The sequence below is a fragment of the Sciurus vulgaris genome (genome assembly GCF_902686455.1).
Source record: "Sciurus vulgaris genome assembly, chromosome: 8".
In the NCBI taxonomy this organism is placed as follows: Eukaryota; Metazoa; Chordata; class Mammalia; order Rodentia; family Sciuridae; genus Sciurus; species Sciurus vulgaris.
The window spans coordinates 146,830,368-146,855,866 of NC_136468.1; the positions used below are offsets into that span (position 1 = coordinate 146,830,368).

At 51.9% G+C, this 25,499-nt stretch overlaps 2 protein-coding genes across 4 annotated transcripts; one reads left to right on the forward strand and one right to left on the reverse strand.

Annotated features, from left to right (window-relative positions):
- Nucleotides 1-1,838: 1,838 nt before the first annotated feature.
- Nucleotides 1,839-3,915, reverse strand: IL31 (interleukin 31). The gene is made up of 3 exons (XM_079152196.1): nucleotides 3,864-3,915; nucleotides 3,561-3,709; nucleotides 1,839-2,321 (listed from the first exon to the last, which is right to left on the reverse strand). The coding sequence occupies exons 1-3, from the start codon at nucleotides 3,877-3,879 to the stop codon at nucleotides 1,983-1,985; spliced, it is 504 nt and encodes a 167-aa protein (XP_079008322.1). The 5' UTR covers nucleotides 3,880-3,915; the 3' UTR covers nucleotides 1,839-1,982.
- A 5,360-nt stretch (nucleotides 3,916-9,275) lies between these two features.
- On the forward strand, nucleotides 9,276-24,886 carry LRRC43 (leucine rich repeat containing 43). 3 transcript variants are annotated; one of them, XM_079149550.1, is made up of 12 exons: nucleotides 9,276-9,449; nucleotides 10,758-11,018; nucleotides 12,195-12,305; nucleotides 13,461-13,600; nucleotides 15,468-15,706; nucleotides 16,441-16,628; nucleotides 17,124-17,383; nucleotides 19,311-19,452; nucleotides 19,714-19,845; nucleotides 19,952-20,140; nucleotides 20,427-20,460; nucleotides 24,738-24,886. In XM_079149550.1, exons 1-12 carry the CDS (start codon nucleotides 9,315-9,317, stop codon nucleotides 24,866-24,868), a joined length of 1,962 nt encoding a protein of 653 aa, XP_079005676.1. In that variant the 5' UTR covers nucleotides 9,276-9,314; the 3' UTR covers nucleotides 24,869-24,886. The 3 variants fall into 3 exon arrangements, with proteins under 3 accessions (XP_079005676.1, XP_079005677.1, XP_079005678.1); XM_079149551.1 differs by lacking the exon at nucleotides 24,738-24,886 and adding an exon at nucleotides 20,806-21,378; XM_079149552.1 differs by lacking the exon at nucleotides 20,427-20,460.
- The last annotated feature ends 613 nt before the right edge of the window (nucleotides 24,887-25,499 follow it).

Genomic DNA, 25,499 nt, shown 5'->3' on the forward strand with positions numbered 1-25,499 from the left:
TATCTGTTTCCCTGTCCCTTCTCTGTTTATAACTGAGTCATTAGAATTCTGTAAGGAGACTTTGTCCCCTTCCCTCATTTACTTATCTAGTCAATGATTTATATCATGATGGGTTTGTGGCGAGTTTATTCTTCGAAAGATTGACAGACATCCTTTTGTGTTGCTTCCAAGTTTTGGATAACTTTTTACAATAATAATGAAGGTGGTCAGATACAGGAGAGTCAAAAGGAGTAATGGAAACCCACCATGGGGGAGTTCTTGGAAGGACCACCCAAACATCGTCCCTGGAGACTGGGTCCTCGGGGCGGGGGGCTCACAAGGCTGGTGTGGGATTGGAGTGGAGACACCCATGAGCAGGAAAGAGAGGTCAATACCCAGCTGCCTGGCTCAGGCCTCCTGCAACCCCCTTCTGTGTGCTGTGCAAGCCTTCTCTTTAGGCCTCAGGTTCCCGTAGTTAAGATGAGGATGGTTGAGGGCACTGGGCACTCAGACCTGGGGACTCAGACCTGTGCTTCCCAGCCGTGAGCGTATCGGGATGCCTCACAGGGCTCGTGAGAACCCAGGATGCAGGTTGTGCAAGGGCCTGCATGTGACCCGCAACACTACACACACAAATGCACACACACACGCTTACAACCAGAGTGCTAGCTCCAGTCTCATACTGTCTGAGCCAGCCAGCGGGGTCAAGGATTTGTATTTCTTTTTATTTTTTCCATTTTTAATTATAGATGGACACAATACCTTTATTTTATTTATTTTTACATGGTGCTGAGGATGGAACCCAGTGCCTCACACATGCTAGGCAAGCACTCCACCACTGAGCCACAACCCCAGCCCAAGGATGTGCATTTCTAATACAGTGCCAGGGGCCACTGCTATGCAGTTCCACAAACCACACATTGAGAACCACTCGTCTACATGGTCCCTATGAGCCCTTAATAGCTCTGGACACCCGTTTTATTCAAATGGGCAAACCTCAGCCTGGCTGTGGGGAAGTCCGGGTCTTTGCAGATGCAGAAGCCCTGAGAACCCACAGGATGGTGCAGTGGCTGCTGATTGATTGCTCTGTGCCAGGTTGGCAGTAGGTGCCTCTGAGACCAGTCACTGCCCAGAGAGGGGCAGAGGGTGGGTAGAGCACCAGAGCTCAAGCTGGAATCTGGATTCTGCCACTTAACAACTGCACAGCCTTGAGCAAGTGACTGAATGACTTCCTGCCTTAGTTTCCCCACCTATGCAAAGAGGACAGTGATGATATTTGCATGACCTGACATAAAGAAATGCTCAATAAACACTAATAAAAATGTTTTAAACATAAATAAAAATGGTTCTGGGTGCAGTGGCACACACCTATAATCCCAGCAACTTGGGGGGCTGAGGCAGGAGGATCACAAGTTCAAGGCCAGCCTCAACAACTTGCAAGTCCCTTTCTCAAAATTAAAAATTAAAAATGGCTGGAAAAAAAAAAAAAACTCAGTTTTTAAGCACCCTGGGTTCAATCTCCAGTACCAAAAAAAAAAAAAAGAAACAAAAACGAACAAACAAAAAACCCAAGAGTTAAGGCTGTTGGGATTATCATTTATTATGGAATCTGTCCTGTGCAGGGAAACCAGAGTGAAAGAAGTGCTAGCTATTTACGGAACGTCCCATTCCACTTCAGTCATGCCACGACCAACTCGATTCCCACCCATTTTGATTTCAACCCCTTCATGAAATCCAAAGCAGATGACTCTGAGAAAAATACAATATAATTTATTAAATAGAGTCTGAGGAGCATTAACAACTCAGTACAATAAATATCAATAAATTAATAGAGCTGGCACCTCCAGCCCTGACATGTTTAAAAAACATTCCATAAATACTAAGACTAATAACAACGACATGATCTCTTTCACGTTAATTCACACGTTTAAGTCCCAGCCGTCCCAGGACTGGCCTGGCTGAAGCCTGGTTGGATTCTTCACTGAAATAATGTCCTTCATGAGTCAGCACTTCTTACTCTCATCTTCCAGGCTTTTCTTAAATGCTTCATGAGTTTTTGCCATGCAGCCTGAGAACTGTTCAAAGACAGCCAAGATGAAGCTTTTCATTTCGAAGGCGTCCCTCGCGTACGTGGGTGCGGTGACCAGGGTCTCAGGTGTGTTCTCGTATTTGAGCTTGTCGAGCTGTTCTAGAACCTCAGCATCTGTTTTGTTGGTCTTCTTCAAATAGGCCTGGATCACTGAGATGTTGTGTGACGCTTGCGGGCCAGGGGTGAAGCATGGCAGCAGGTATTTTTGGTTTACCCTGTCTTGGGAGGTTGGCATCCCAGACTCCTCCTTCCTCTGTGGGAAGAGAGGGAGACACGGCGGCATGACCATTGGGTTTGCAATAACACCTGGAGATGCTGACAGCTAACGGTCCAGAGCTTCCTCTGCGACACTGCCCTGGTGGACCTCGGAGGCCGGCACCAATCCCATTTCCAGAGGAACCAGGCTTCGGCTGGTAGATGGGGCCAGCCCAGAATCAAGTGGCAGACCTAGTATTCCCACCGGGTTTGGCTGCAGTTCCAAGCCTACGTTTATAACCACTGCTCCCTCCTGTCCCCTCTGCCCCATCTAGCTAAGGTCACTTAAGTGCCTGGGGGATGCAGGGGTGGGGAAGAGGGGCAAATCTGTATTTCCATGCCAGCTCCCTGCCCCTGTCTCCCTGTGTGAAAGCCACTTTTATATCTCTAGCTGGCAGAGGAGGGTTTTGTGCTTGCTTAAAAAGGCCTCCGAGAAGCTAGGGAGACTTTTCAGAAACAAACCAAAGGCTCAGGGCCCCTCCGTCTCCCTTGCCCCTTCCTAGGGACTAAGGCTTCCAGGTGAAATGCAATGGCTAAGAGAGCCCATCACCTGAGCACAGCTGCCTCTGTGTCTTAACAAGCCAAGCCTAACCTTTAAATGCCAGGAGGGTAAGAGAGAAGAATACCAGGACCAGGATGCTCCAAGCTTTGCTGTTATCTAAGAGGGCCTGCCTGATGGCGATCCCAGGAAAACAAGAGCCTTCACTTTTATTTAGTTTCCCACTTGACCCTGACGGGGTCGGACTCTGCACCAACAGAGCAACGTGCACACAGAGCCCTAGTCAGCCGACAGTCCTTCCCCCGAGGAAGAGGCTCTCAGAGACCTGCAGGAAGAAGAATACCCTGCATTTGCTGGGCCATCCTCTGCAGCTCTGATGGGCCTTCGCTGCTCTGAGAAGGTTCCTGCACGCAAGATGGCCCGTCTCTGAGGACGTGCTTCAGTCAGGAAAGTTCACGTAATAGTACTGTGAACCGAGCAGGCTGGAGATGGAGAGGTGCGTGAATACACGGCCAGCATGCTGGAAATGACTGAGGTTTCAACTCTGGGCCGACCTCCGCCTGCCTCCTCACTGCAGTTGACTGTCATAAACATCCCGCCCTAGTGCACCTCCTCCTGCCCCGTCCCTTCCTGGTACATCCACAGCTAGATCCGATCTGGAAAGCATTAGCTGCTTCTGGGGGCCACAGAAGACTTTTTAAATAAGTGCTTTGGAAAAGAAATCCCTAGGGCACTTACATAGTCCTGCAAGAGCTGTGTCGACCGTTGATCTAAGTCCTTGAGTATCAGCTGCACTTCACAGGCGGTCGGCCTACGGATGGGCGACATGAGGGTGGACATCCAGGTGGCCATACAGCAGAGCAGCACCAGCTCAGACTTTGTGGGTCCTGGAGAGAGAATGGAGCTGAGAGGCCCGGGCCAGACACCCCTGCCCACCAGTCCTCAATCACAGAAACCATGTCCAACAACAGCTGGTGGATCCCTTCCAGAATCTTCCTCCTGGGGAGATAAGACCATGCCCAAGAGATAGCACAGAGGTACCTGTGAGGGAGCTCATGGTGAGAGAGGAAGCACAGTCTGCTTCGGCAATGGCCTCTGGAGCCAGATGTGTTTGCCATGACCCCCAGGAGATATATAAAGGGTCAGCGTGAGGAAGAAGAGTAATCGATGTCCCGCCCATGGCAAAACCATTGCTCAGCTTTTCTCCAGAAAACACTTTCAAAATTCTGCCAGCCCAGACTGGGTGAAAGCAGGCCTGGAAGGAAATGCTGAGGTTACCCTCACAGCAGGCAGATGCCTGACGCAGTTAGCGACCAGCGCGCTGCACAGGAAGGCACGCCCGTCTCGGCCTTTTCTTCTTGGAAAGAGCTGTTTGATTTGACTAGAGGAAATTTTGAAGCCCAGAGTTGATAGGCACAATCACCGAGGAACAAGTGACTTACGGGGATTGAGGGTCAGTGCCCAGGGGGGATTTCTGGGGAGGTCATGCCTAGTGTGCGTAGGCTCAGAGCTGGTGTGTGGAATCCGTAGACCGCGTTATCTTTGGGAATTTCTGAAGCGTGCCCAGGTGGTGTGTGGGGATGGCCCTAATAACCGCTGTGTGGATGGTGAGTCAAAGACTTCGACTCCACTCCCCTTGACCTTGGATATCCGTGGACTCTCAACTGTACCTTGGGAATCCCAGGCCTAGAACAGAACGCAGGATCAAGAGTTACTTACTGAAATCATTTATACCTACTCTGAGTGCTAGCTTTAACCAGGTCCTCTTCTAGAGCCCTAGGAATGGCAGCAAACCTGTCCTCAAAGACCCGCACTGCAGTGGGCTAGGGACAGCAATTAAAAAACTAACAAAGAAACAAGAAAGCACCCAGCGGTCATCAGAACTGCTGCAGATATGCAAATAAAACTACGTGATTGATTAGTGAGTAATGGGTGAGATACTTTAAGTTGGGGGATCAGAAGAAGTCACTTGGAGAGGGTGACATTTAAATTGAGACCTGAGAGGGAAGAAGGAGCCATCAGGGAAAGATCTGGGGAAAGAATGTTCCAAACAGATGGGATGCTGGGGTAGAAGTCCTCAGGCACAAAGGAGCTGGGTGTGCTCTGAAGAGCAGGGAGAAGGTTGTGATCGTTGGAGTGCAGCGAGAGAAGCCGAGGGTGGCATCAAGGTGGGCAGAGGCCAGGTCACGAGGGCCTCGCCACCATGATAAAGACCCAGCAGGTGGCTTTAGGTTGACAAATATAGGATCTGGTATATTTTAAAGTTAGAGAGAGACAAAACAAACAAACAAACAGACCCAGGCTGTCGAGTGGAGAGTGGGGTATGGGAATCCAATATGGCAGAGACCAAAGTGGAGGTTATACAGCTCTCCAGGTGACAGAGGATGACAGATTGGCCCAGGGCAGAGAAGCTGGAGACGGAGGTTACAGTACTGGCTGGTGGACTGTTGTGGAGGAGAATTAAATCAAGCTGGGTGAGGTAGCATGTGCTCATCATCTCAGCAACTTGGGAGACTGAGGCAGGTGGAGGCAGGTTGGAGGCCAGCCTGGGCAATTTAGCAAGACTGGGTCTCCAAATGAAAAATTAAAAGGCTGGGTGTGTGGTTCAGTGATAAAGCACCCTTATATTCAATCCCCAGTAGAAAAAAAATAATTAAGATTTTAAAAAAATGAGAGCTGGGGTTGTGGCTCTGTGGTGGAGCGCTTGCCTAGCACGAGTGAGGCCCTGGGCTCCATCCTCAGCACCACATTAAAAAAATGAATAAAATAAGTTGTAGGGGTTCACCCACAACTGAAAAAAAAAATGGAAGAGGTGGCAGAAGAAGTCTGAGAGAGTCCACTCATGAGAAGGACTCGGCTACCATTTTGTTGACTCAAAAATGGAAGGGGCAATTTGGAAAAGTGTGAAAAGGAAATGAATTTGGCCAACAAATCCGAGCTTGGAAGAGGACCCTGAGCTCTAGAGGAGAAAGTCAGCCCCAGCCAGTACCTCCATTTAAGCCCAGTAAGACCCTCTCTACAGACTTTGGACCTACAGAGACAGTTAATTTGCAGTTATAGCAACAACAGGGAACTAACGCAGTCCGCAGTGATTTTGTGCTGCCAGCCCCACAGATTCTTTTGGTCTTCACTTTCATGACTCCTCCACGGGATATAATAATGCCAACAACTTCTACCTTCTTCATTTTATTCATTTTTAGTTCTGGGGATTGAACCCAGGGCCTCGCACATGCTAGGCAAGTGCTCTGCCACTGAGCGCCATCCCCAGCCACTTTTGCCTTCTTAGAAACCTGCGTCTTCCTTTCTGTAACCATGCGATCCTGACACTCTGACAGTGCCTTCTCTGTGTTTGAGACTAAGTACTGCCCTTTATGGACATATCTCCAAGGTGTCCACTTGCCCTGTATTTTCTATACTTTAATGTCTCTCTCCTTCAAACTCTGGGTCTGAATGTCCACCCGAATGACCCGCTTGTACCTCCAACTCGACATGCCCAAAGGTGAGGCTCTGAGCCAGAAGAATAGCGACTGTGGGGTCCAGAGACGTGGATCCAGTGGGAAAATATGGATAGTTGTTCTACAAACAGAGGATGACTGGGAGAAGCATTTGGGGCCTGAGGAAAGCGACACTTGCGTCCTGGCCTGGTGAGGTAGAGGCGTTCCGGAAGTCTCATACAGAGGGCCATCAGACATTTGCATCTGGAGCCTAAAGGAAAGAATGGGATCTAAATTTGGATGCCACGAATACATTGTGGTTGATAAAACTGTAATCCTCCAAGAGATGACCATTCCAAGAAATGGAAGTCAAGTGGGGAGCTCCTTCAATGGAACAGGAAGAGGAAGTCAATTTAGCCTCAATATTAGAAGGCACTGTCAAGAGTCAAAGCACGGGCTGGGGTTGTGGCTCAGTGGCAGAGCGCCCGCCCAGCATGCATGAGGCCCTGGGTTCGATCCTCGACGCTGCGTAAAAATAAAATAAAAAAGGTATTGTGTCTATCTACAACTTTTAAAAACCTCAAAATATTAAAAAAAAGAGGAAAAGTACAAGGAAATCATGTTGTCATGGAACGAGATGAGAAGTGGCTCTCTAAGAAAGGGGAAATGGCATCATCACAGGCCATGAAGAGGTCAAGGCCGAAGAGATTCACTAGGTCTGGCAACATGAGGTCACAGGAACTTTCTAGAGCATCTTAAACAAATTGTTGGAGGGGGTGGTGGTTCCAGGTGGTGAGGAAAAGGGTGAGCACAGACCACTCTATCAAGATGGGGGAAGAGGTAGGATCGAAGGCAGCAGGGCGTTCCTGGCGGAGTCCCTTCTGCTGCTTGTCTTGAGGTGCACGGATCACCTAGACCTGACTTCATCCCCAAACCTGGAAAAATCTGTTTCACTTGCTTCGAGTGACTTGCTTTTAGTTGACTCTACAAATCACTGATTTTGGAGGTCAGGCCTCTGAGCCATGTATGATTAGCCGCCACTGGCTCTGTGATATGGGGCCTGTGACGTGTGGGTCATGATGGTGACTGTCACTCAGGTTATTTTCAGGGATTTGAAGTCCACTTTTACCAAAACAGTCAGCTCTTCCCTGGGCCCTGCACAGGTGTTCAACAGGTGACCTCTGGAGGTCAGAAGGCTGAAAACCCTGCCCTCCGATCATGCCGACTCCTCCATTTTTTGAACCATCTTCCTTTGAAGAGGGAAGATAGTTTCCACACGTGACTTTACCTCCATCACCTCCCCGCTCACCTTAAATCACCTTGCTTCTTTATCCCATAAATGTCCCCAAATCCTATCCTTGGGAAGATGATTTGAGACCTTGAGTCTCCTTGTCTCTGTGCTTGTCTTGCAGATAAACTCGGTTGTACAACTCATTGCTTCTGTGACTACAGAATGACCTAGTGTGGTAGCCCTCCTTGAGCCCTTGACTCCTGTCCCATGGCTGATTCGCCATTGGGTAGATGCCCAGTGGCATCTCAAACTGATGCCAGTGGGCATCTGTGGACTTGATGGCAGGACTCCAACCCCTTCAGTCTTCTCTTCCCTGCCTGCACACCTACCCAGTCGCTTCACCAAAATCCCTGGAGCCATCTGGGGTTCATCTTGATGCACTTATACTGTGGACGCCTGGGTATTTATTTGATTCTTTCAAAAGACATATGGTTATCTTTTTGCCTTATTTTCCAGTTTTGGATACTTTTTCTAATAATAATAAAGGCGTTTCATCATAGGAGAGTCAAAGAATCGACAGATGGCCACCACAAAGGAACATTTGGGGAAGGACCACAGTTAGTCAAAATTCCTCAAAATAAAACATTTTGATCCTCTAAAGACACTGTTAAGACAAGCCTCGCCTGGGAGAAGGGTATTTTCAAATTCCAGATTGAACAAAGGATTGGTGAACAGGATATATAAAGAATGCTCACAGCTTAGCTTGGTGGAGTAGAAGATAATTCCTTAGGAGTGAAAACAAAATAGAAGCAGCTAAAGAAAATATACTTTATACTTCATCAAAATTAACAGTTTAGGGCTGGGGTTGTGGCTTTGTGGTAGAGCACTTGCCTAACATGTGTGAGGCACTGGGTTCAACCCTTAGCACCACATATAAATAAATGAATGAAATAAAGATCTATCAACATCTAAAAATTTTTTTCAAAAATTAACAATTTATTTGGGTGCGGTGGACATGCCCACAATCCCAGGAAGTTTGGAGGCTGAGATGGGAGGATCACAAATTCAAGGCCAGCCTGGACAACTTATGGAGGCCCTGTCTCGAAATGAAGAACAAAAAGCTGAGGATATGGCTCAGTGGTAAAGTGCCCCTAAGTTAATCCTCAGTACCCCCCAAAAGAGATTAAAATTAAAAATTAAAACTTTCCGTGTGGGGGCTGGCAGTGTAGCCCAGTGGTAGAGTACTTGCCTAGTATACATGGGGCTTTGGGTTCCATCCCAAGCACTGCAAAAAAACAAACAAAAAAATCATCAAACAATAACAATAAAACCTTTTATATATTAAAGGACACTATCAAGAAAGATTGGGAAAGCCAGTGGTGTTGGTGTGTGCCTGCAATTCCACAGCTCGGAAGGCTGAGGCAGGAGAATCACAATTTCAAGGCCAGCCCGAGCAATTTAGTGAGGCCCAGCCTCAAATAAAAAATAAAAGGGGCTAGGGATGAAAACAAAACAAAACAAAAAAAGTGAAAATATCACTCATAGAAGGAGAGAACGTTTGCAAACTCATCTATAAGATACGAGGCCAGTACCCAGGCCAGCTTCAGTGAGATGAGAACAATCTAGAGCAGCCTCGGGTTCCACGCCAGCAGCCTCCTCGGTCTCCGGCCTTTACAGGAGAGGCCGGGGGAGGCGTCGAGGCTGGGGCTGAGCCCCGCGCAGGGCTTCTCCCCGGAGCTCGCGCGGTCAGGGCGCGCGCGTCGGGCGTTGCCTAGCAGCGCGGGCGCCGCCAGGCAGCGCGGGCGGAGGGCGGCGCCACCCGCCCGCATGGAGCCGTCCCCGGACGGCGGCAGCTGCAGCGGCAGCGGCAGCGGCGGCGCCCCCGAGACCCTGAGCGAGGCGGTGCGGGAGCACCTGCGCAAGCTGTGTCTGCACGAGTTTCCCTGCGGCATCGGCAGCTGGGTGCGGGCGCCCGGGCCTCGGGGGAGGGCGGGGAGGCCAGGGGGCACGGGCCGGGGACTGGCGGCGCCCGGACGGCAGGTGGCTGGCCCGAGACGCTCCGGGAGGGCTGGTTCTGAGCGTTTGCGGGGCGGGGGTGGACTCTGGGTAGCCTGTCGCTGAAGGTGAGGGCAGACAAGGCCCTGCCTGGCCTCAGGGCCCTGAGCCGGGTGAAGCCCAGGCACCACCCGGTCCTGAGTCAGCAGGCCAATCCGGGCCGGGGCCTTTTGGAAGACTGTCCTCAGAACCACCTGTGGAAGACGGTTCCGCTCGGGCCCTGAGGCTGCACAGCGGCGGGCCTTCCCTACTGAGCTTGGCCGGGAAGGCTCTGGCACTCCCCATTTGTCTAGGAGGTCTAGACCCTTCCCTCCTGGAGGAGAACCCGAGGGGCTCAAAAAGCTAATCAGCGCACTGTCGGGTGGCCCTTCCCTGCCCGGAGGAGGCAGGGGAAAATGCAGCGTTGAACAGCATGGCAACAGGGTGAAGGAGGAAAGTTTGGTTTTGCTGCCCTCGAAGGTCCTTTTCTCTGAAACTTCAGTCTGTACACTCACCCTGCACACAGAACCCTGTTCACTGGGGCCATCGGAACAGTCATCATCAGCGCAGTGCACAGGGTGGGGACAGAACCCGTGTGCTCAGGAATGTCTTGAGAGTTCTGAATGGGCCAGAAGCGAAGCCGCTCCCTCTCTCCAAGGAAAGGAGCATAGGAGAGCTGGTGTTCCCTTTCCATAGGAAAACCGAGGCGACACCTACGACATGCTGAGCTTTAGCTGCATCCTGGACTGGGGGTGTAGCTCAGGGTGCAGTGCCTGCCTGGCATGGGAGACTGGGTTCTGTGCTCTGCCTGCACCTCTTCTGGAGGCAGGGTGGGGAGGGTGAACTCTGGGGAAGCACTCTCATCTGCCCCTTCCTGAATTTTCCTTTGCCTGGGCCTACCTTTTCAGCCTTGCTAGTTCCCCTTTGGAAAACTTGCCCTTGATGGTAGCCCCCCCGACTGCCAGTTGAGCCTCCTGGCTTGTAGTTCATAAATTTGCATAGATTGTGTTAAATGTGTGATTAATCCCCCAGAGACAGGAATTGAGCCTCTTCACTGAGTCTTCCCTTTCTGTAGTCACATCTATGGCTAATCAGCCGAAATCACTGGTGGCTCATCCTCGAGATTTCTAAATTCTTTATTCTCAGTCTTACAACTCAGTTGCTCTTACAACTGAGTTTTAAATCTTCACAAGGATATGTCCCAACTAATGAAATTCTCCACCTCCAACACTGCAGAATAAGTCGCGATTTCTTCCTCAAACATGGCGAACCTGGAGGGAGCTGACCCCCAGGGAGGAGGAGACTGTGAGCCCAGGGGAGGAGACTGTGGAGGCCCTGCTGGGACTGGTGCGTGGTCCCCACTCGCCCTGGGCTCTAGTGGAGGACTCCAGTGCTGAGGACCAGTTTCTGAGAGAACTGGCCATCCAGAGTCCACTGATGCTCAAAGACACCTTCTTCTACTCCTATTTCCGGTCACTGCGAGTGGTGGACAAGCAGGTGGGTGCTGCATATGAGCACAGGTTACAGGAGGATCTCCCTGGGGGCTGCTCCCAAGGTCAACCCTGACTTTTAATGAGCTCATAAGCTTGTACAGCAAGTGGAGCCGGTGTTCAGCCATGCTTTGTTGAATATCTTCCTCTTTCACCCTTGAGAGAGTCCATGTGCATCTTCTACAGCCAATTCCCAACACGACCTGCACTTGCCCTTCTGGGTCCTAGTAAAGACCTTTTAAAGGACCAGTATTGGTTTGGTACTGGGGATTGAACCCAGGGGTGCTGAGCCACATCACCAGCCCTTTTGACTTTTTACTTTGAGACAGGGTCTTGCTAAACTGCTCAGGGCCTCCCTAAGTTGTTGAGGCTGGCTTTGAACTCCTCCTGCCTCAGCCTCCTGAGTTGCTGGGTTGCAGGCGTGTACCACCCTCCTTAGTTTTTTACTTTATTTAAACCGAGGGAACCAGGGGCTGGAGAGCCTTGACATAGTGCTGACTTGTTCATTTCTGTTACTAAAAAAATCTTTGCTTAGATTAATAACAGAGCCCAAAAGTTGCATGGAAACTCAGTCTCAGCCTTCCTGAGCCTTTGCTTCCTTTTACAGAGAAACTGGGAAGTTACACGGTACCCAGAAGATGAGTAGGGTGACCAGTTTGCCTGGAACATTCCCAGTGTTAGTGCTGAAGGTTTTATGCCCTGAAAAGCCCCTCTATCCCAGGCAAATGGGCATATTTGGTCACTCTAGGGAAAAGAAGCCCAGCCAGGAAGGATCCCTAATATCCTTGAGACCACTGAGTTCCTTGGGAACTGAGGATTTGTGGGTAGGGTGCTGAAGTTTCTGGTCTCGCCTTGTTCTGTGCAAGCCAAAGTGATTTCTAGAGACTTTAACCAACTTCAGTGCCAGGCAGGCAGTAGGTGACTATGGCTCTGGGATAGAGAGAAGACCAGCTTCCTGCCCTCCCAAGAATCTCATGGTCCAGCACGAGACATAGGACACTGGCCACAACTACCGTCAGAGGAGGGGCAGGGTTGGAAGTGGCCTGGAGCCCTGAGCAGGCAGATACAGTATGGTGAAGGAGGGGCAGAGAGGGCGGCAGGATTGGAAGGACTCAGGACAGGTGGGCTGCTGTGTGCCTGTTGGCCCTCTGGGCCCTCAGCTTCTTCCTTTCCTTCCTTTCAGGTGAGCCTGGTGGATAAAGACCTCCTGAAATTTCTAAACCTTGAGGAGTTGATCCTGAGTGCCAATAAAATCAAGGAAGTCAATGCTGCCAACCTGCCGCCAACACTCAAGGTACGGGAGCCCCAGAGGCCCTGTCTCTAGTCTTCCCTGCACAGGTGTGGCCAGGGTGTATTCCCAGAGAGACGGAGGGCGGGGCTCTGACAGGTTCCTGCTCACCAGAGTTCAGTAGCCGGAGGCAGAGGGAACCCAAGTGTCTACAGCCACACCAGCTCGTGGTCGTGGACAAGGGGTGGCGTCTCCACGTATGGAGTAGGATTCATCCACACAGAGAAGGGAATTCTGAGAGTCACTACAGTGTGGGGGACCCTAGAAAATGGCATGCTAGGTGAAAGGAGCCAGACCCACAAGGGCCAATCTCAATACGTATACTTTTATGAAATATCCAGAAGAGGCAAGTCTGTAGCGTTAGAGAGGAATTAGAGGTCACCAGGGGCTGGGGGAGGGAACCGGGAGTGATGGCCTAGAGGTCTCGGAGCTTCTGTTTGGGGTGATGAACGTTTTGGAACAGTGATGTTGGTGGCCCAGCATTATGAATGCCATTATCGCTGAACTGTACACTTAAAAATGGATGCAATGGCAAATTTATGTCACGTACACTTTACCACAATGAAGAAGGGCAGGCCAGCTTCACAGTGAGTGGTCTGCGGAGCATGTCGCACGGCCCCAGTCTTAAGTTAAACCCCAAGAATAGTTGACTGCAGAGGAAGAGGCTCACAGGTCTGGCCGGAGACACCAGGCCAGGGCCGGTCAGACCTGCGAGTGAGGACCATTCACCATGGGTCTGTTCTCTCTTCCTTTTGGGTCCCTCGGGGCTTTCCCAGAGATGCTTTCCCACAGGTTGAGAAGATGCCCGGGTGTCTGCGAGTCCCTTCTGCCCACTCTCCATCACCTCCCCTCCAAACTAGGAAGTCACTTCACAGAAGGGAAAAGAAACTTCCCTCTCTTCTGCAGGAAAAATTTCCTCCTGCATTTAAAAAATGCAGTCCAGGGGGCTGGGGACGTAGCTCAGTTGGTAGGGTGCTTGCCTCGCATGCACAAGGCCCTGGGTTCAATCCCCACACCACAAAAAATAGAAAAAAAAATGCAGTCCAGTTGGGCACAGGAAGGCAGGCCACAGACAGTCCATGAGTCCTTTTCTGAGATTCCAGGGGTGGGAGGCGGGAGGCGCAGCCCCACCAGCCCAGGCCTCCTCCCGGCTGTCCCCAGGTGCTGGAGCTTTATGGCAATGAGATGCGCAGCATGGAGTGTCTGTGTGCTCACCCGCCCCCACTGCTCCAGCACTTGGGGCTGGGCCACAACAAACTGCTGGGCCCCTTGGAGAGTCTCTACGTCACCAACAACTACTGGTAACTGCGGTGCTGGGAGGGAAGGGCCGGCAGGGACCCTCCTTTCCGTGACTTCCGGGTGGATGCAAAGTCCACTTAGGATCTCGTTCTCTGACTCCAGAAAAATCCCACTGACGCCCAGGGAAGGATGCCAGGCGGTGGTGGGAGTGAGCGGGAGCCACGCTTCAAAGAGGCTCTCAGTGTGAGCTCCGTTGACACTTGGGCCTGTCTGTGTGGTGGGACTGTCCTGGGCATGGTAGCTTGGAAGCGGGTCCTAACCCACTGGATTTCCTCCTGTGACAGTCAGACACCTAAGAGAGGCCCAGGCTGAGAACACTGTCCTAGCGACAGCGCTCCCTTGTCACTAAAACTCCAGCATCCGCTAGAGCTTGTGCAGAACAGCCCCCACTCGGGTGTTGATACTGGATTGTCTCCTTGGTGGGTGACCGTGGAACACTTAAAATCCCAGAGCCCAGGACTGAGAGCATCGGCATCCACCCTAAAGGCTGCCCTGAGAGCTGGGCCAGAGGGCTCTGGTAGCACCCCGGGGTCATCTCGGGGTCTTAGCGTCTTCGGTAGTGTCACCGTGGGTGCTGCTTCCCGTGGCTTCCTTCTTCACCGCCTGGCAAGGCAGCCGCTCGGCGTGGAAGGCATCTCCCTCCTTGCCCTGCGTGGCGCAGGGGACGTGTGGCCCAGGGGCTGCTCTGCAGCCACTCCTGTTTGGAAGGTGGGGGCGCAGTGGAGAGGAAAGGCCCTCTCCAACCACAACTCCCCTCTTCCTCCCCCTTGGCCACTCCTAGCCGAGTCATGGCCATGTCCATTGCCCGTGGCCATCGGGGAATGCAGACAGGAAACCATAGACTTGGGACTTCTTGGGACAGCAAATTTAGGCTCTTGCTGTTGACAGAGGACCAAATGTTCTGATTTTTATTTGGAAAACATGCCACAGCCTGATGTTCCATGCTGAGCATGGACCTCTTAGAAACTTGGACGTGAAGCTTGTCTCTGGCTGCTTGGGAACCACAAGGATGTATTTCCTGCGAATCAGGTTTGCCCATGATGGTTGGTTCTCTTGAAGACAGCTGACATGGGGTCAAGGCTGTGTGCTGGTCCCCACGAAATGTTCCTCTTGCATATTTCCCTCTGACTGGCCTGTGACCATCACGGGCAGGACAGGCCACCAAAGGAGGTGAGGGAGGAGAGTGAGGGCACTGAATTCTGTCTGTGGAAGGTGCTGTTGACCGGCGTTCCCTGCTGTTTTCCTGGCTTCTGTTCTCCGAGCTGAAGTCCCTTTGCTTTCAAGTTTGTGGCAGTGGGGAAAGCCACCCGCCCGTCCCATACCTGCCTCTTCAACAAGGCCCGGGCTTCCTCTTTGCCACCCTTCCTGCCCCTCACAGGCCCAGATGGGAAGCATCTCCTTTCTGCTGCTGGCACATTCCTCATTCCAGAAAGTGAGCCAAGTAGCTTCCTGTGACCATGTGCCAGTCTGGCTTTGAAAAATGACCTCCAGCTTGAGACCCCTGGACCCTACTGCCTCACCTGCCCTCCTTCCAGGTCCCCATTCTGATCCCACCCCTCTTCCTGTCTCCCCCACTGTGACTTCCTGTCTGTCAGTAGGGATTTGTGGAGAGCCTTCTAGATGGCCTCTCTAGAGGCTGGACTTCTGGCCAGAGAGAAGCTCTGTGTGAATGGGGCGTGGGGGTCGGTTGTGAGGGCCCTCTCTGGGCTGTGAGGACGGCGGTGTTCCTGAGAGAAGGGAGAAGCAGGCTCGGGGAGTAACTGGGGTCCAGGGCAGAACATAGTATGGGGCCGAGGTCTGTCCTGGGCATAAGGCGTGTCGGCTGCTCACCAGGTCCCTAACTTCTGGGCGGCCTGGCCCACCTTCCAGGCCCAACCTTGTCTCCCTGGATCTGGGCTTCAATGACCTGACAGACCTGCAGGGCATGATGGTCAGTCTCAGCACGCTCAGGCACCTGAGGCTGCTGGTGCTCCAGGGGAACCCGCTGGCACTGGTGCCCTACTACCGAGGCTTCACCATCGACAGCCTGACCCGGCTCTGCGTGCTGGACGACATCACCGTGTCTCCCAACGAGAAGCATCAGTTCCGGGGGTTCAGCCTCAGTGGTGGTGGGTACAGCCATGGAGGGAGGGGACAGGGACATACCTCCACACCTTGGTGCATATGCCCACCTGCCCCCGTGGCTCCCGGTTTGACCTGGGCCCTTGTCAGATGTGGTAAATCTTCTGGATCTGGGTTTTCTCTAGATATTGACCCCTGTGACTGGGCCCTGGGGACAGAAGTGAGAGGAAGGCTGCCGCAGCTTTCAACCAGTTTCTTCACTTTCGAGGTGGCTTGAGATCACCCCCTTGTGGTCCACGGTGCAAGATGCACCAGAGCCTTCCCAAGCTCAGAGTGACAGAAGACTGAGTCTCAGGGTGCCCGGCACAAGCTGAGGCGGCAGATATTCTTGACTCTCGCCCTCTTAGAACTGGCTCTAATAGAAACTTTAGACAAACTGGACAACTGGACTCAGTGGCGCAGGCATGGAGGCTGATGCAGGAGGACCACATGTTCAAGGCTAGCCTCAGCAACTTAGTGAGACCCTGTCTCAAAATAAAAGATAAAAGGACTGGGATGTAGCTCAGGGGTAGAGCACCCCTGGGTTCCATCCCTCAATCTCCAAACAACTCCCATTTGTCAGGTTGGAAAACCAGGTTTCAGAGAGGCCAAATGACTTCTCCTAAATCGGCCCCGCTGAACTTGGCAGACCTGGGACTTGAACCTCTGCAGGGAGGGGAGGACCCAGGCTGTCTGCCGCCCCCAGCCCCATGCCCCTCAGTCTTGCCGTTCTTCCTCGCAGACCTCCTGGCACAAGAAGCACAGTTTGTGGTGACCATCGGCAGTGTCAAGGGCGTAGTGGACACCTCCATCTGGGACCCAGAGCCGGGCCCCGAAGGGCCTTTCATCACCTACAACTATTACGTGACCTATGACTTCGTGGAAGAGGAGGACGGCGAGGGGAGCCAGTATGGCGGCGTGCTGGCCGAGGTGCCCGGTCAGGGGGTAGGGTGGCTCCTGGCGCAGCCCCGCAGGGTGTCCTGTGCGGCAGAACAGCCCCCGGGCCGGGGAAGTCCTCGACGTGGACTCTCAGCCCTGCTCTGCTCGGGCCCTGGCTCCAGCCCAGCCCCAGCCAAGGTGGTTGTCAGCATCTTGTGTCCCTGTGACATCTGAGCCTGACGAGGGAGCAGCCTGGAATTTCATCCCCAAGCGCGGTGCTTCCACGAAGCCCCCACCCCCTCCACTCCCCGTGAAAAGCAGGGACACTGACGGCCACGCCGAGGCTCCCGAGGGTGCAGCTCGCGCTGGGTCCCTGCGGGGTGGGGGTGTGGCTGGGTGGTGGCCTGCTTTCCCGGCACGTGAGGCCCGTTTCCACCCCAGCAGCGAAGAAAGGAAATCATACCGTCCTGACACCGTGTCCACGGACGCTCCCGGCCGGCGGAGCTCGCTGGGGGCCGCAGCCCTGGGTGTGTCCTGTCCCCCCAGATCGTCAGGCCCTCCACCAGCGCAGACCTCGTGGTCCAGGAGCTGCGGGGGGAGGCCGAGGAGCAGCTGTGCGAGGAGCTGCGCGAGGCCGTGGCCGACGAGTCCCAGGAGTCGGGGGCTACCGAGCTGGGAGAGTCAGAGCTGTCATTCATCTCGGGCCACTCGGTGCCCTTGCCAGTGCCCCTCTCGGCCATCAACTCTGCAGAGGAGCTGGCGAAGCTGCGGCCCCGCATGGATCCCCGGCTCTTCCCGTCCCCGGGGTAAGCACAGGAGCTGGCCAGGAGCGAGGCCGACTTGGGCTGCACCCGCTGCCTCCTCGTGCATCCCGATGGCTGGGTGCTGCGCCAAGGCCACGTTCTCCTTAACGGGCCCCTGGGCCGAGAGCCGGGGGTAGGTCTGGGGTCAGCATTCAGCACTCCTTTCCCAGAACCCTAACCTTCCACTCAAGTGCTGCTAAACCCCAGGTCCCTGAATGGCCAAGTTTTCCTGAACGGCTGTCGGCTTTCTCACATTGACAGGGATGACGTGCAAGCTGTTGCATTTTACCCCGGGACAGGAACCTTTTCATTCAGCTTTTGAGCCCATCTGGAATGTGTCCTGGCATATAAAGTGAGGCAAGACCCTTCCAGTCCGTGCACCAGGTTCTCCCCTGCCTCAGTAGGTCCAGCCTTGTCCACTCTTGCGGTTTCATCATGCCACCCATTCTGTCTTCTTTGGTAAAGAATCTTCTTTGATGATGGAGAATTTTCCTGGAATCCAAGTCAGTTCCCACGGCGTCGGAGCTCCATGATTGCAGTTTGTGCTGGTCGCAAACTGTTGAGCGACACATAGATTTACTTAGAGGATTCCTGTCACCTCTCCCTGGTGCTGTCAGTTGTTTGAATTGTGGCTCTTCTGTTGGTGTGGGGGTCTCCAAGACTAGGTCTGGGATCCATTAAGACTCTCGGGATACATAAGGCTCAGCATACAGCCTTCCTCATGGCTGTGACTTATCACAGCAAAATCCACAAAGGGTACAAAGGGTAGGAGCCCACGGGAGCAAGACCAGGGGAACCCGGTACATGCTGGAGTCACGTGGCATGGGCGAACCCCGCCATCAGCAAGTCGTGACAAATGCTGCAAAAGGCTGTCTACTAGGACAGCTCGTTTGAGCCCAGGGAGCTAAGTTCTCATTGGGGGTTTGTCCCGGAGACACCCACTGCCTGACACCCATCACTGGCCGAGGCAGAGCCGGTGTTCAGCAGAAAAGTCCAGGAACAGTGAGCACCTCCCATGGGCCATGGAGTGATGGGAGCCCTTTCTTTTTTCTTTCTTTTTTTTATTAAGGTAGCTTTATTTATTTATTTATTGTGGTGCTGGGGATCGAACCCAGGGCCTTGTGCTTACAAGGCAAGCACTCTACCAACTGAGCTATCTCCCCAGCCCTACAGGAGCCCTTTCAAGACACGTTCCCATACCCGAAGGCGCGCCTGAATCACGCAGGGAGATTCCAGTCTGCACACCCTGCTAGCTCATGCCACTGGACACCCTTTTGTGTGTTTATTGGCTATTTGGATTTTGTGTCTGGGGCAGCTCCTCTGAGTCTCTTACCTATTTTTAAACATCCCATTACCCGTCTTTTTCTTCCTGAGTCAAAGGATTGCCTTTTGTATGCAGACATTTTCTGGATATACGCTTTTCTTGGTGATGAGCGCAGCGAGTGACTTTCCCCTTTCTCTGGCTTGCCCTTTCACTCCCTTAATGGTGTCTTTTGTAAAAAAATAAGTTTTGTAGTCACACCTGGGCAGAATGCCTTCCTTTTGTTTGTCCATTTTGATGCGGTGCTGAGGACGGAACCCAGTGCCTCACGTGCTAGGCGAGCGCTCTGCCACTGGGCGACAGCCCCAGCCCCTGACGGTGTCTTCTGATGAACAGAAGTCCTCAGTAGGAATGTTTCTGCTTGAGGAATCTGCCTGTCCTCTGCACAGATTCTTTGTTATTTCGGATTTCCTGTTCCTCCACTGTCTTCTCTGTGTCCACGTTCCTTCCTGGCCTTCTGCTCCCCTGGCCCTTCCCGGTAGCAGCCAGACCCCCAACTCATGCTATTTTGGGGTACCTAGTCTTTTTGGAAGTCCCCTCAGAGCCTCGTCCCAGGTCCCCAGCCACAGCCTTGGGTGATGGTGCCCGTGTCTGTGTCCCCCCATCAAGGACGGTCCTCTTCAGCACCGACCGCAGGCCCTGGGCTGACATCATTTCCTTCGGCTATGAGATGCAGCACACCTTCAAGGACCTGGTGCCACTCAAGGCCTTCCTGCTGTCGGGGACCACTGTGACCATTGTGGAGGAGAAGGTGGGCAGGACGGGTGACGGTGGGCAGGACGGGTGACTGTGGGCAGGACGGGTGACGGTGGGCAGGACGGGTGACGATGGGCAGGACGGGTGACGGTGGGCAGGACGGGTGACTGTGGCCTCCCGCCCCCACCCCCGCCTCAGGCTGCCGCGTCCTGACTCCCTAGTCAGACGCCTCTCAGCCTTTCTAGAAAGGATGAGGGAGAGGTGACCACACCCTCCCCGTCACCTCTCTCACGCGAGGCCATGTTCGGACCCCCAGATCCTCTCCTGGCCTTTGGTGCCACTTCCTGTTGACATTCTCTTGCCTGATAAGAAAGGAAAAGGGGAGAAAAACAAGAAGGAAACAGACAAGAAAAATAAGAAAGGGAAAGCGGAGAAGCAACCCCACAAGGTACTGGCACACCCAGCCTGCAGCAGGGGACCCCGCGTGGAGGGGACAGATGCCTGGCACAGTCCCTTGCCTGTCCCTGTTCCACTCTCCTGGCCTCCTGCCACAGGAACAGAAGGTGCCCAAGAAAAAGAGAGAGATTCCCAAGGAGCTCCGCCAGGACCCCTCTGTGCTGCGGGTGCTGGGCAGCGGCCAGGTGGCCCTGGAGCCATTGTTGGCGGGAGAGCCCCAGGTGTCCACTGTGTGCAACTACGGGGTTCTCCGCACCCTGGAATCGGACAAGCTGACATTAGCCAGGGTACCAAGGGGCTCCACGTCGCTCTGCCTCTGCCTTCCCCCTCCCCAAGGATGCTTGCTGGGCAGGGCAAGGCAGGGGGGCCCACAGGAGGCGGGAGGACGGGAGGGACCTTGGGCTGGTGCAGCCCTTCGTGGCCCCTGGCATGTCCAGCAGCCTGCTCCTGCAGTGTGGGCCAGGTCAGGTAGCCTCCTGGGCCAGCCGCAGGCCTCCTTGGGGTCTGGGTCTGCCCCTTCCCCCACAGCCCCCCACTCCAGTAAGCATCTTATTTGGTCATTCTTTCTCTCAGGACTTAAAGAAGAGTAAGAAAGGGGCCAAAAAAGGTAAGGACCGATGGACACGGTGGCCAACGGCAAGGGCCAGTTTGCTGAGGCTCTGCTGAGGGGCCAGCCCTGAGTGGGAGCCACAGGATGGGGGACTGAGAATAGTACCTTCCAGCCAGGGGAGGGGCTACATCCACCCTGCGTCCCCCAGACTGCAGCAGCCGGCTGTGGGTCATGATGGGGTGGGAGCCAGGGTGCCGTGGAGCACCGACTTGAGCAGAGGAGCCCTGGGCCCAGGGCTCCTCTGGCTGCAGCTCTGACTCGTCAGATAAAGAGCCTGGATTTATTCTGCGTGGCCAGTGAGGTTTCTGAACTAGATAAGCTTTAGATTTGTGTTTTTAAAAGATCAGGAAGGGAATGCAAGACCTAAAAGGATCAAACCTGTATCCCAGAACAGAGCTCAACAAGAGCACAAAAAAATATCCCCCAGGTACAGTTGACAATGTCTGTCATCTGATAAAAAATCACCAGGCATGAGCCGGGTGTGGTGGCGCACACCTGTAATCCCAGCGGCTCGGGAGGCTGAGACAGGAGATCGCAAGTTCAAAGCCAGCCTCAGCAAAAGCGAGGTGCTAAGCAACTCAATGAAACCCTGTCTCTAGATAAAATACAAAATAGGGCTGGGGATGTGGCTCAGTGGTCGAGTGACCCTGAGTCCAATCTCCAGTAACCACCCCCACAAAAAAAAAAATTACGAAGCATGGAAAAAAAGCAAGAAATACAATATATAATGAGAACCAAAATTGACTCAGAAATGACATATAAGACAGAATCAGTAGACAAGGACATTAGAGCAGTTATTATAATTTATTCCATACTCAAGAAGCTAGAGGAGCAAGGTGCAATGGCACACATCTGTACTTCCAGTGACTTGGGAGACTGAGGCAGGAGGATCACAAGTGTGAGGCCAGTCTCAGCAACTTAGCAAGGCCCTGTTTCAAAATAAAAATGAAATTTTATATGTAACTATAATATACCAATTAAACAAAGAAAATAAATAAATAGAAGGAAGACTGACAGACTGGAGGAAGGGGATCAGGACTTAGTGAAGAAGTTGGGAGGAAAATAGGTAGTACTGGGGATTTAAGTACAGAAAACTGTGTCATGTGTGTTTATGACTATGTCAAAAGGAACCCTACTGTTATGTATAACTATAATATGCTAAGAGATAAAAAAAGATATTAAAAAGTAAAAAGGACTGGAATTGTGGCTCAGTGGTAAAGTGCCCTTGGATTCAATCTTCGGTACCAAAACAAAAAAAAAAAAAAAAAAAACTAGAGGAAGAATTGAATCTGTTAAGTAGCAGTATTGAATATAAACATTTAGAGATGAAAACTACAGTGTCATATGAAAAATAAATTCAATGGAATTATTGGCATATTAGGCAATATAAAAGGAACTATTAGTGAACTTGAGCAATAGAAATTGTGCAAAATAAAACTCAAAGAGAAAAATCACTAGGAAAAAAATGAAAGAGTATCAATAAATTTTGAGACAAATTCCAAGGGCCTAATATCCATGTAATTGGAGTTTCTTGAAAGACAGAAAAATGCCTGAAGAAATCATTCCTGATACATTTAAACAATTGTTTTGGTACTGAGGATTGAAACCAGGGTCGCTTAACCACTGAGCCACATCCCCAGCCCTTTTTTATATTTTATTTAGAGACAGGGTCTCACTGAGTTGCTAAGTGACTTGTAAGTTGCTGAGGCTGGCCTTGAACTCACTATCCTCCTGCCTCAGCCTCCTGAGCTTCTGGGTTTACAGGCATGCATCACCATGCCTGGCACATATCAAAATTTGAGAGCTGGGCATGGTGGTAGGTGCCTTGTCGTTCCAGCACTTGGGAGGCTGAGGTGAGAGGATCCTTTGAGTCCAAGAGTTCGACACCAGCCTCGGCAACACTGCAAAACACTAAAAAAAAAAAAAAAAAAAAAAAAAAGATGGGGACTGTATAATGCTGACCCGAGACATCCCAAATCTTTTAGAAACTAAGCAACACACTGCTAAATAATCTGTGGGTCCAAGAAGAAACAACATTGAAAAATAAGAAAAAGGAATAAATGTGACAAAAGATGTGAAAGTTGTGTACATAAGACATTGCTGACAGATTAAAGAACTACTAAATGGAGAGGGATACTACGAGCAGGGACCAGAAGATTCAACATCGTTAAGATGTAGGTTCTTCTCAAATGATCTAGAGATTCCACATCATCTCAGTCACAGTCCTGGCAGGTCTTTGGTTTAGTTTTGGTTTTTAGAAATCAGCAAGAAGATTTTTTTTTTTAAACTTAAAAATTGTCCCTCACCTCCAGTCCTGGAGATGTGAACCAAGGGACACTTTACCACTGACCTACATCCCCAGCCCTTGTTATATTTTATTTTTGAGACAGGGTCTCAGTGAACTTGTGGAGACTGATCTTGAACTTGCAATCCTCCTGCCTCAGCCTCCTGAGTTATTGAAATTACAGACATGTGCCAATACACCCAGCTCAGCAAGCAGATTTTAAAATTCATAGAAAATGGACCCAAAACCGTTCTGAGAGAGAGCAAATTTGGAGGTCTCACACTATCAGACTTCCAAGACCATGGACATGTGATTTGTGGCACTTATCTGTGGACATAAGATAGTTTAATCATCCCCCAAGTACTGGGGAATGAACCTGGGGCACTGTACCACGGACCTACAGGTCCCCAGCCCTTTTTATTTTTTACTTTTGAGAGAGGGTCCTGCCAAGTCATTGTCCTGGAATTTTTGATCCTCCTGCCTTAGTTTCCTGAGTAGCTGGGATTGTGGGCAGGCTGCCTGGCAATACTTAAAAAAATTTTTTTTCTAAGTTTGTTTTGGGAGAATATCATGCTAAGTGAAATAAGCCAATCCCAACAAACCAAAGGCTGAATGTTTTCTCTGATAAGTGGATGATGATACATAACGGGGTGGTGGTGGTAAGGGAAGCATGGAGGAAGGACGGATGGTGCAAAGGGAATTGAGGGGAGGGGAGGGCAGGGGGAAGGAAAGATAATGGAATGAGACAAACATCAGTACCCTGTGTACATGTATGATCACACGAACAGTGTGACTCTACTTCATGTACAGCCAGAGAAATGAAAAGTTGTATCCCATTTGTGTACAATCAAAAAAAGTTTGTTTTGTAAAAATCTGTTTAATGTCTGGGTTAACAGGACAGTGGATTCTCATATCTGCTTCTATAGCAAAATCCTTGATATATTGTTGTTGATGTGCATGAAGAAAATTCTACCTCATACCAACACATAATTAGAAAAGGGGAATATTTTTAAAAATATTTTTTTAGTTGTAGACAGACACAATAGCTTTATTTATTTATTTATTTATTTATTTGGCGCTGAGGGGCGAACCCAGTGCCTCAGACCTGCCAGGCAAGCGCTCTACCACTGAGCCACGGCCCCAGTCCCAGAGGGGGAATATTTTAACAGGCTTTCAGAATTGTGAATATTCTTCTTTGATGTTACAATGAATTTGACAAGCTAGCTTATTACATTTATTACAGTGCGGAAACCGAATCTACATGATTTTTTTTCAATCCAGTTAATCATTAAAGTCCGTTTGTCTATTTTGCATTCTGAATGGCTGTTTTAACCATGCACGACTGGTAACTTGCACTGGTTACTTGTAAAATACCAACATCAATTTAGGCAGATCTGCCAGAGGTTGACACATTCCATTAAAAATCCGAAAGTCACATCTGGTTTTTTATTTCTGGTTGTAGATGATCACAATACCTTTTATTTTTATGTGGTGCTGAAGATTGGACCCAGTGCCTCACACATGCTAGGCAAGGGCTCTACCGCCAAGCCACAACCCCAGGCCCCAAAGTCACATTCTTTAATACCACTCTCCACATCACTAAAAAAGGTTTTGAGTTCATGGTGGCAGTGTTCCAAAATTCTAATTTCTACCTGAAAGTTCAAATGTTATAAATCTATCAAAATGCTTTCAATCAGGTGTTTTCCCCAAAGTGCCAGAAGTACTTCATTTTAGAGAAAATAATTGTCAAATACCCAAGACTGAACATGCGCAGTTTGTCGGAGTTCAAGTAAAAAGGGTCTAGGAAAGCAACAGCTGTGACTCATTAAATGCTCCAGTTAAGCGCAATTTCATCCCCTCTTACTGCTAACAGGCTGGATCCACTTCGGAAGTTGTGCTCCCTGGACTCGGGGTGGGGATGTGTTCAGTGCGCGGAGACTGCAGTCCACACATCGCTCCGGACTCGTTGCTTGTGTTTTTATTTTCTCAGAAAAGTCAAAACCACTGATGCCGAGCTACGAAAGCGACTACCAGCCGGAGCCGCTGACGGTGGAGGTCCAGATCCAGATGAACCAGTACCGCACCGCGGAGGAGGCGCTCCGCCTGTTGGCGCCAGAGTAAAGGCTGTTTTGGGAACTCGCGTCTCCGCGTCTGTCTAGCCGCATTTCGGGGCCTCCCGGAGGCGTCCGGGGGAGGGGGAGCGGCCCGCGGGGCGACTCGAGACCGGGAGCGGGGCGGGCGCACCTGCGGGCTGCGAGCTACCCGAGAGGGGGCCGGGCAGGGGCAGCCCGAGCGCTGCGGGGCCCACGTGGGCGCGCGCGCGGTGGCCCCGCCCTCTGGGAGGCCCCGCCTCCCCCGTGGCCCCGGCGGCTGCGCGAGCCCTGCGAGCTGGGCGCACCGGCGCCCTCCTTTTTCTGGCTCCGCGGGGCGAGCTCCTCTCCTGTGCTCCGACCGGGAGTCACGCTTTGGTAGGTTGGGGGGACAGGTGCAGGGCCTGGGGCGTCTGGATCCCTCTGCTGGGAGGGCGGCTGCCACACTTGTGCGTGTCTCCGCAGCCGCGCGGCGAAGCGGCGCCGGTTTTGGCCACCTCCAGCTGGCGTGGTGCGGGGCCCGGTGCCCGCTAGGCTTTCGCACCTCTCTGGGCAGAATGGTTGTGACCGGGCCAACCTGGGCAATCTGCCGCGCTCCGTCCTGGGTGGGTGCGTGCGTGTGTCCTTCGCGGGGTTGGTCCTTGCTCTGGCGACGGCAGTCC

Coding starts and splice junctions, on each gene's coding strand:
- LRRC43 (XM_079149550.1), top strand. CDS start 9,315: ATGGAGCCGTCCCCGGACGGCGGCAGCTGCAGCGGCAGCGGCAGCGGC. Junction 12,306..13,460: donor ACCTGCCGCCAACACTCAAG/GTACGGGAGCCC, acceptor GGCTGTCCCCAG/GTGCTGGAGCTTTATGGCAA. Junction 16,629..17,123: donor ATGGCGGCGTGCTGGCCGAG/GTGCCCGGTCAG, acceptor CTGTCCCCCCAG/ATCGTCAGGCCCTCCACCAG.
- IL31 (XM_079152196.1), bottom strand. Junction 2,322..3,560: donor CACAGCTCTTGCAGGACTAT/GTAAGTGCCCTA, acceptor CTCTTCCCACAG/AGGAAGGAGGAGTCTGGGAT.